This window comes from Lygodium microphyllum, chromosome 24 (genome assembly GCF_053477565.2).
Source record: "Lygodium microphyllum isolate KBCC chromosome 24, Lygodium_microphyllum_v1.1.10, whole genome shotgun sequence".
Lineage (NCBI taxonomy): Eukaryota > Viridiplantae > Streptophyta > Polypodiopsida > Schizaeales > Lygodiaceae > Lygodium > Lygodium microphyllum.
Window position 1 is genome coordinate 90,838,444 of NC_141158.1, and position 10,273 is coordinate 90,848,716.

At 49.1% G+C, this 10,273-nt stretch overlaps 1 protein-coding gene across 1 annotated transcript; it reads right to left on the minus strand.

Annotated features, from left to right (window-relative positions):
- Positions 1 to 3,365: 3,365 nt before the first annotated feature.
- LOC148015351 (cellulose synthase-like protein D3) lies at positions 3,366 to 9,874 on the minus strand. Its single transcript, XM_087665280.1, has 4 exons — positions 8,364 to 9,874; positions 6,861 to 7,665; positions 5,764 to 6,300; positions 3,366 to 5,197 (listed from the first exon to the last, which is right to left on the minus strand). Exons 1-4 carry the CDS (start codon positions 9,338 to 9,340, stop codon positions 4,007 to 4,009), a joined length of 3,510 nt encoding a protein of 1,169 aa, XP_087521406.1. The 5' UTR covers positions 9,341 to 9,874; the 3' UTR covers positions 3,366 to 4,006.
- Between the last annotated feature and the right edge of the window lie 399 nt (positions 9,875 to 10,273).

Here is a 10,273-nt window from a genome sequence, read left to right on the forward strand (position 1 = left end):
TGTTTCAATCAATTCTACTCATAGTCATAACATTTGAAGAAAATATCCTATGCTCAATTTAAGGGATTCTTATTCTATAGCAATACTTTTGGGTTCATTTTGATGAAGTACCGTAATGACCATTAGCTAGGGTATTATTTTCTTTTAGTCCTTCCGTTGACTAGTTGGCATGATTTCTAATTTGTTATGCCTATAAAGTTAATACAAAAACAATGAATTATGCATATCACAATTAGATCCCCTACTTGGACATTGTGAAGGATATGACCAATTTTAAGCCATCTTAAAGAGTCACCAATGTACGTGGCCCATGGCAAAGCACATTGCATACCATTATCGATAAGTCTGTTATCGTGCATCTTAAATCTCCTAATTAGACTTTATAAAGTGTATGACTAACTTTTAGCCCTCTTAAGGAGTCGATGTAATGGTACCCATAAAAAAAGTAAAGTGGATACCATTACCATAATCATGGATATGCTATCGTTCCAATATATGTTATCTTTCTCTCCCTCTCCCTCTCCCTCTCTTTCTCTCGCATTTCCTCTCCCTCTCACAATATATTTTAACACTCTCCAAAAGCAAAAGGGAGAGGGAGAGAGAGAATGCACTCTCCCTCCTTCTCCCTCTCTTTCTCTTTCTCTTTCTCTCCCTCTCTCATTTCCTCCCTCTCCCTCTCTTTCTCTCTCATTTCCTCTCCTAAACAAGCAAAAAAGAAAGTGATTTAAACCTTTAATAAGCAAAAGGGAGAGGGAGAGTGAGAATGCACTCTCCCTCCCTCTCCCTCTCCCTCTCTTTCTCTTTCTCTCCCTCTCTCATTTCCTCCCCCTCCCTCTCCCTCTCCCTCTCCCTCTCTTTCTCTTTCTCTTTCTCTTTCTCTTTCTCTTTCTCTTTCTCTCCCTCTCCCTCTCTCTCCCTCTCCCTCTCTTTCTCTCTCATTTCCTCTCCTAAACAAGCAAAAAAGAAAGTGATTTAAACATTAAACAAGTAAAAGGGAGAGGGAGAGAGAGAATGCACTCTCCCTCCCTCTCCCTCTCCCTCCCTCTTCCTCTCCCTCTCTTTCTCTTTCTCTCCCCCTCCCTCTCCCTCTCCCTCCCTCTTCCTCTCCCTCTCTTTCTCTTTATCTCCCTCTCCCTCTCTTTCTCTCTCATTTCCTCTTCTAAACAAGCAAAAAAGAAAGTGATTTAAACCTTAAACAAGCAAAAGGGAGAGGGAGAGAGAGAATGCACTCTCCCTCCCTCTCCCTCTCCCTCTCTTTCTCGTTCTGTCACTCTCTCTCCCTCTCCCTCTCTTTCTCTCTCATTTCCTCTCCTAAACAAGCAAAAGAGAAAGTGATTTAAACCTTAAACAAGCAAGAGAAAGAGAGAGGGAGACTCACCGATGAGATATGGCGAGTGTGGGGCGGCTCCTCTTTGCAATGAAGGCTCATCCTCTCCTTCGCGAACAATGGCGGTGGCGGCGACCAGTCTTCTTCCTCTCCTTCTCTCACAACGGTTGCTCTCTCCCTCGCTCTCGCTCTCAAAACACAAAACATGCAAACGTGAAATAAAGCTGCGCTCGGTTTCGGCCCGCTTTTTTCCCTGTGGAGCATCGCTATTTGCATTTTGCGACGCCAATAGCGACGCCGCTACCCACCGTCGCTACCAGCTCAAATCCTTGTAGTGGAATAAAAGACTTGTCTACTACCAATCAATCCATGGGAAATTAGGAAGAGAGGTTTCTTGACTTAAATACTAGGAGAAATTGGAGACTATTTTGCTAGGAGTGGAGAGTGCTTTCTTGAATATTAATGAATTGGAAAAACATTTACTTTTCACTAGGAGCACATATTTTATTTTAAGTAGATTAGATTAAAAGTAAATTTGAATGAGACCTGCCCATTCACAAAAGAGACTTAACCAGCATAGGTCTTTTTTTTCCATCCTTAATGTGAGGTAGTCCTACCCTTTCTTTTAACTCTTATATGTTTCTCAAGAATTATTCCACATACTTTAATTTAGTGCCCTAGGAACTTTGTCAACTATGGGCAAGTTACTAAAATATCAAGGTCAAAGGGATGTCGATTCTTGAGAGAATCAAGAAAAATGATCAACCAAATGAGGCATCATGTGGTTGTAAAGCCATGGAAATCACATAGGTTCTAGAGCAAGATGGGCATATTTGCTTAGTATTACCTTTTTAATAACTAAACTTTATTCTCTCAAATTGTGTTGATCTAAACATTTTTCGTTATATTATTTACTCATATTATGTGTTGATCGTGCAATACAAATAGATTTATTCACTCCGCTTATTTTTTTTAATCGTTTATATTTTGCATTCATTATGAAGCATAAGGCTACTTACATATTACATCCACATATTTATGGAGCGATATAGGAAGAAAGATTGAATGTGAAGAAATAAGTGTGATGGGTGTAATGTGTCTCAATGGATATTGTCCACCCAAAAATAAGTTAGGAGCCATTTAAGAACTTGAAGGAGTGAACTTCCAATGGCATAGGAGGACTCTAGCCAAGGCTACTCAAATCACACATTATTTAACAAGAAGATATTATAACTAAATAGTTTCTATTATGCCAATGGATGGGTGTGCCCCTAGTTTACAAGGGGCTCACCTAAATAACTTTTGATAATTATTTGCACTTTTGCGGATGTTAAAGCCAGAGTTGAATTGGATGAGATTCTTATTAATTTTATTTTAATGTGAAAATGAAATATTATATTATCAAGGATATTTGATTGTTATAAATCATTGGTGTGTTAACTTGTTCTGCTTATTTAGGCCATGTATGCAAGAATTATAATCAATCTAGTTGTGCATAAGGTGTACCTTAGAGGACATGTACATTTTGGATGCATACATACATCTTATGAGTGTGTAATCACATTGTCTTGCATGGCAAGAATTATAATTATAATCAATCTAATTGTCCAGGAAGTGTATCTTAGAGGACACATTCGTTTTGGATGCATACATACATCTTCTAAGTGTAGTCACATTGTCTTGCATGCTAGGAATTATAATTATAACCACATGGTCTTACATGCAACTCTCCTCACTGGTTGATGGTTTAAGCCTAGTGAGTGTGTTACATGTAGCTTTAACGTTATTGCATAAGCATGACTATGTTAGATGTCATACAAGAATTTGAGTTGATTTACTCCACTTGTTTAATAGTTACATGATAAACATGATTACGTTAATGCCACATAAAAATGGATATTGATTAAGTTTGTAGGTACTTATATTGTACTGCTTACAGTGTCTTGCTTCTTCGCTTCAAAACACTGCGGAAGCGCATCCTTCAAGAACATCAAATGGAATTGAGAAAACACACAAAGAGTACAACAGACGCCTTCCATGAAGAATAAACTCATGAATGTCTTGTCTTTAAAAGAGCTGAACGAACCCAAGTACACCAGGGCTTCTCACTCTGGTGCTGCTGTACAGAGCAAGACAACTTTTGGGTCGAATGAAATCAATCTGGTGAGCGTACAAAACACCTTACAGTGAATGCACCACGTATGTATACATGACATGACAGGAGGGCCGCGGGGTGAAGGGAAAATGAGGAAACATTACACAGAGAGAGAGAGAGAGAGAGAGAGAGGGGGATGGAAGGCTGCTGAAATGTCAAAAGACCTACATATCCATCAAAACTGACTGTGATAATCTGTTCTCGTGAAGCTAAAGAAAGAATAGGATGCTGGGGATCTCCTCCTGAGTGTAGCCCACTTGTTCTAGATCATGGAGCTAATAAAGAAAGAATGGGGGTTGCAAGGGATGGAGATCCGGCGTTTATTAGGGAAACCATAATAGGCAAAGATTTGGCCGGCATGGCATGATGGCAGTCCTCCATTGTCTTGGGTGTGTGTCATTCTCATATCCGATTGTGAATGATCTGTTTTGTCTCTCTCATCACGATGAAATGGGGTTTTTCGTGTCCTGGGATGTTGTATGAAAGAGGACTGTGCAGTAATTGTTGTTGCTTCCTCTTCATAATTACAAGGAGAAGCCCGAGGAGAACTGGCCCTGCGGGTTGCTGATGGCGACCCAGAGGAGGGAGATGGTGATGGAGAGGAGGCCGGACCAGACCCAGATGATAGTAGGGGTGCGGCCGCGGCGGCCCATGAGGCCCTTGGCGAAGGGGTAGAGGTGGAGGAGCACCCAGGCGCTGAAGAAGACGCCACCCAGGAGCTTGCTCCACTCCGGGTCGGTGCTGTAGATGGTGCGGGCCACGGCCACGGCGATGGCGATCATGTTCACCATCATGATGGTGAGCGGCAGGATCATGAGGGACGTCCACTTCACCACGTACAGCTCCGCGAATTCGTCGTCCTCGCCCTCCGCGGAGGCCTTGGACGTCAGGGTGAAGGAGATGTCGATGCCGGCCACCACCTTCAGCAGCCCCTGCAGCACCGCCGCGATGTGCGCACTGGTGCCCCCGATCACCCAGAACTGCTCGTTGCGCCACCATTCCTCCAGCGTGATCCCGGCCCACTTCACCTCCAGCACCGCCAGCATGCACAGCGTCAGGCTAATCACCAGCAGGTATATCAGAAACAGCACGTCCAGCGTCTGTACAATGAACTGGTTCGTGAACAGGGACAGCGCCGGCAGGAAGCAGTACACCATCAGGAAGATGGACGTGAACGGGTAGATCCCCACATTCAGGTAGGCAATCCTCTGCAGGACCTTCATCCTCGGCCCCGCCAGCAGCCCGTTGTTGCGCGAGAAGAAGATCTCCACCGACCCCGTCGCCCACCGGAGCACCTGCTGCAGCCGGTCCGTGAGGTTGATGGGCGCCGTGCCCCGGAAGGCGTCGCGCTTGGTGACGCAGTAGACGGAGCGCCAGCCTCGGTCGTGCATGCGGTAGCCGGTGACCACGTCCTCCGTGACGGAGCCGTAGATCCAACCCACGCTGGCGCCCCACTCCGTCTTGTCCTCGTACCAGCACGAGATGACGCTGATGGCCTCCGCGATGGTGGGCGGGTCCAGGGGCTCGCGCGGCCCCACCAGGGCGCAGGGCGGCCGCCCGTGCCGGACCCCCGGGTGGTCCGCCAGCGGCCGCCCCTGGAACTCCGCCTTGGGCACCGACATGAGGAAGGTGTTCGACCCCCCGAACTTCTTCGGCACCAGCTCGCTCTCCAGCCCCTCCTCGTCAGCCTCAAAGTCCGTCCTCCTGTTATGCACCTGCCTCGGCAAAAAAGCAAGACGCCGTCAGTTATGTTGCAACGATAAAGCATCTTGCACAAGAAGTCGCTGCTTTGACATTCTCTCGTGTGAAAAGGGGCTGTTTTCCCCTTCTGTTCTTCTACATCGGAGCTTTCTGCTCCCCCTGCCGCCCCCTGAGCAGGGGAACCTCCTTAATTAGCTGTGCATGCAAAACCTTATTTAGCTATGTATGCAGCCCCTCCCTCGCAAAAGCTCCTAATCTTGATGTGATCCACAGTATGGGAATTATATCGCAATTCGTCTAAAACTTCCTGTGATATGATAAGCATTTGCTCGGAGATTCCCATATTGGAATTTGTCTAAAACTTCCATTTATACGATTCGGAGATACCTCATGTATCTAGCTACCTGGATAACAATTTGGCTCATGTCTCTTATCAATTGAGCATTTCATTAAGTATAGACAGCAATTCAAGTTTATGGTATCCCTCCCTCAGACTAGACAATTTCATTCTGCCTCCCTCAAAAGTAGATAACTAACTCATTATGATGATGCAGTAATCCAGTTCCAAAATTTCACTTACCTTCTTCCTCCTCCCTCCGCCGCAGCAGCACGCACAGAAGCCCCCCCTGTCTTTATACCGCGGTGGATCGAAGGCATACAGCGCTATCCTCCTGAACATGCACCCCGTCCCCACGTACATCGGCCCCTGCAGCCCGTCCAGCGCCCTCATGTTCCCGTCAAAGAACACCGTGTTGTGGTTCGCATACCTGTCGTTGGGATCTATACCCTCGAACCTCTGCGGGAACTGCACGTAGCAGATATTCTCCCCTCCCCTGTCCATCATGAAGCAGATCCCCTCCCGCAGTGCCATGGAGTTGTAGATGTAGTGGTCGCAGTCCAGGTTGAGGATGAAGGGCCCGTTGGACATGATCGCGGAGCTACGAACAAGGGCGTTCATGGCACCGGCCTTCTTGTTGTGGTCATACCCGGGCCTCTTCTCTCGGGAAACGTAGACAAGCATGGGGAGTCGAATATCGATGTCGCTGGTGTCGATCAGATTCTCCTCGACGTCTGGGCCTCCATAGAGAGGATCGTAGCTGGGCGGCGCCAGCATAACCTGATCAGAACAGAAGGGAATTCATTGTTAGCAAAACATCAGCTAAAATCAAAAATCGAGGAGCTGCTTCTTCACAATCCCTTCTATCCTAAACTAGCGATGGGCCTTCCATAGGAAAGCAACTTGCTCCTGACGCATCGGCATTCTCAGAATGCATGAGTAGAGCGTTCTAATTCTAATGCTGACACAACATTTTATTTGGAGCTGCATTCTAAGGATGCTGATGGATGTTGATTCATCCTAATGCCGAGTCAAGAACAGTTGATATGTCAGAATAGCGTGCAAATCCTGCAACCCTCGCAAGCACTTGGTAAGGGGGTTCTTTTAACCTGCAGGAGTTTTAACATCATGAGACGCACCACATACGTAGATAGGCGGTGGTTTGGGGAGGGGACCTCAGGCCATCAGCCCCCCTGCCCAATTTGACTTAAACTTCTTTGTGCCTGCTGGCCGCAAGGGACGATCATAGTGACAGCTAGAAAGATTCGATTACGAGGCCAGCATTGAAATGACGCTGCTCAAGTAAGTCCACAACGATTCGAAATCACGGATCTTTTTACCTGAATGATCCCTGCATGGTCTCCCCTGCTGTGCTCCACCGCTGCCTTGCTCCACGTCCCAGGCCAATGCGTGCCATCTGCCATCCACGTTGCTTTGATCACATTCAATGGCTCCGTGGGAGGTATCCCACTTTCCATCTGCTCTCTCTTGGCTTTGATCTCCTCATGAGCGTTGTAAGCGTCCGACCTCCGGCGGATGGAGTCCGGCAGGCTATTGATCCGCACTTTGAATTCATCATACTCCCGCTTCACTCTCCTGCGGTCCTTGACGAAGTCCTGCCTGACCTTATTCTTGGTGGGATCGCCCTTGAGGTTGAAGTAGGATTCGGGATTACGGGGCTCGATGTTGTGCTTGCGGCAGAAGGGCACCCAGATGCGGGCAAAGCTGGCGGCCTCGGCAAGGGCCTCGAAGGTGAGGAGGGCTCCGCCATCGTCTGAGAGGTAGCAGGAGAGCTTCTCGACGGGGTACTCTGCGGCGAGGATGGAGAGGATGGTGTTGGCGGTGACGAGGGGGGGCTCCTTCTCAGGGTCTGCTGTGGACACGAACACGTCGATGCCCGGCAGGTCGGAGCGGCCGGTGGGGTTATCCGGGCTCGGGCTCTCGAATTTGTCCTTGAGAACCGCCAGGTCTGTGGCTCGGTTCACTGGACATAGCTTCGGCAGCTGATCCAAAATCCACGAGATGGCGAACCAGATCTCGCACACGATGGACATGCCCCATAGCCAGATAGCGTCCGTGTTGGGGTGCGAGACACGCCATGTGATGAACAGGCACAGGGCCACGAGTCGGACCACTACAAGGAGCCTGCAAAATTAGCACAAAACACGCAAGTCTCAGAGATACAAGCACTTCTTCCACATTGGGTGCAACAAATGGTGCTGCAGCTTTTACTTTTTAAAGATATAGATGACAGATAACTAATGATTCTGGGCATTTGCTAAGATAAGATCAGATATCTTGTGTGAGTTCAAACCCTCGCCACTGTAACAAGCTTTTTGGGATTAGACTAGTAGGTTAGCCAGCACTTGAAGATCATTCCATAGTCAGGACATCTCAGAGGCATTCTGTTGAATGGGTGAGTGAACTATAAACCTTTGGAATTTTACACATGCCCCCCCCCCCCCCCCCCCCCCCCCCCCCCCTTACAGAATAAGATCCCTTTTTGTACATGCCATTCGTAGGTTGGTTATACCAAATGAACTTGGGACAGAAGATGCCACAAGTAGTATCTAATCTAATCCTTTGATAATCAAGATGATTATGATTCTGCACGCAAAACAGAAGATGCCCAAAGTACGTCTAAACCCTTTGATAAGATTTTTAGACGCAAAGATCTGGCGATCCAATAAACGACCAGCATTAAATAGGCAACAAGAGGAAAAAACTAAAAGTGCACAAAAGAAAAAAAAATCCAATGTCGACAAGCGGGGAAATTCAAAGTCAACGAAGAAGGCCAGTTGTCAAGGTCGGCGGGCCCAGGTGTGAAGGTAGCGGCGGGATACCTGTAAGGGCTAAGGATACCGGCCGGAACCTTCACCTTGCGAGAGAGAGGGCGCCGCGCCCTGTCCTTGAAGTCCGGGAGGTCGGACGCGGCGCCGCCCAGGCCGGTGTAGGGGTCGGGCTCCTTGGGCCAGAGGGCGTTGCCGAAGCCGTAGGTGCCCTTGGTCTCGTACAGCCAGTGGGCATGGTCGAAGTCCGCGTTGGCGGCAGCCGCCTGGCTCCGCAGCAGCAGCTGGTTGTTGTCGCCGCCGCCGCCGGTGCCGCCCATCTTCTTGGACTTGACAAGCGATAGGCCGCGCTCCATGCTGCGGGCGGCCTCCGGCGCGGGCAGCGGCAGCGGCAGCGGCGAAGGGGTGTCGTCGCGCAGAAACGGATCGTCCGAATCGCCGCCCTTGTAGGGCTCCTTGCAGCCCGGGCACGTCCCGCCGGCCTTGATAGCGTCAGCGTAGCAGTCGCGGCAGATCTTGAAGTTGCACTCGCAGGGCGAGAGCTCCTCCCCACGCTCGTCGCGGATGACGCGGCCGTCGCAGCCGGGCATGTGGCAGGCGGAGCCGCCGCGGGCTCCGCCCATCTGCGGGTGGTCGCCGGCCCCGTCGGTCATCTTGTCCAGCACGTGGCTGCGCGTGACGCTGTTGAAGCCGCCGGTGAAGATGCTGCTGGAGACTATCTGCTGCTCGGCCTTCATGGCGGCGACGTCGGCCAGGCCCATGGGCTGGTTGTCTGGCGTGGGCGGGATGTGGACCGTGTAGTCTGCGTTGAAGACGCTCATGTCCACCGAGGACGAGTCGAGGTCCGCCGAGTCGCGCGAGAAGTTGTGGTAGCGCCCGCTGGAGCTCCGCCTCATGTATGCGCTGTTCACTCCATTGCCACCCCCCGGGATCCCTACCCCCCCTCCTATTCCACTTCCTACTCCTCCTCCTCCATTTCCAGCTCCTCCGTTTACTCCTCCTGTCCTATGCGACCGCACCGAGGTCGCCATGGCTGCTCTCCTGCTCCTGGCACCCCGCCCGGCCTCCTCTACTACACAGAAACCTCCTTCCCCTGCAGCAGCAAAACAATCAAATGGCGCAGCCAACACTCCTCTGTGAGGAAATGTATCGATCTCCCCTGCAGTATTTGCGAATAATTGCTCAGACTATTTCAGTCTCAGATCGATGCACAGCACAGACACCTGCGAAGCTGCCAGGGTATGGAGGGGAAGAAGAGATGAAGCGGAAGACAAGGTCTCATTGTGTGGGCTAGAACAGAGAGTAAGAGAACAAGCCTTGATGCGAAGGGGAAGGAAAGAGAGAGATTTGAGAAGAGAGGGGAATGAGAGAGAGAGAGAGAGAGAGAGATGAGAAGAAAATGGAGGGAGCGCTAGTGAGGAGAACGTGTACGAAGGTTTGTGCCAGCTTTTGCGCATCAGATAGACAAAATATTATTTCTGTCTATCTAAATTTTCTCGATAATAACAGGAGGTTGTTCTCCGCATGTTTTCGGCGAATTACTGCGAGTATTTGTGGTGGCACAATCAATGTTTTCTCCGCAGCTTTTTAGGTCGACTTGAGAGTATTTGTGGTGGCATAAGGAATCCATTTGATGATTGACGCATTCCGCATCTTCGATCGATCTTTTTGCTTAGCCCGTAATTTTGAGAGACAATTTCTGCTTCGGATGACTCGCTCGCACGGCCCAATGTTCAAACCGCGTGAGGACCCTTCGTGGCTGGAGAGTCGCGGTTTTCTCTCTCAACTCGCTCATTGTCTTCTTCACAATGACTAGTTCACCTTTGCCTTGTCATAAATAAACTCAGGCTCTATCAAAAAGCCATCTGCATCCAACTCTTTTCCTCGAATCCTTCTATTTCCATACCCTGTAGACCATTCAAGTGTCGTCTACCATTCAATTATCACATCCCATCCTTGATTCC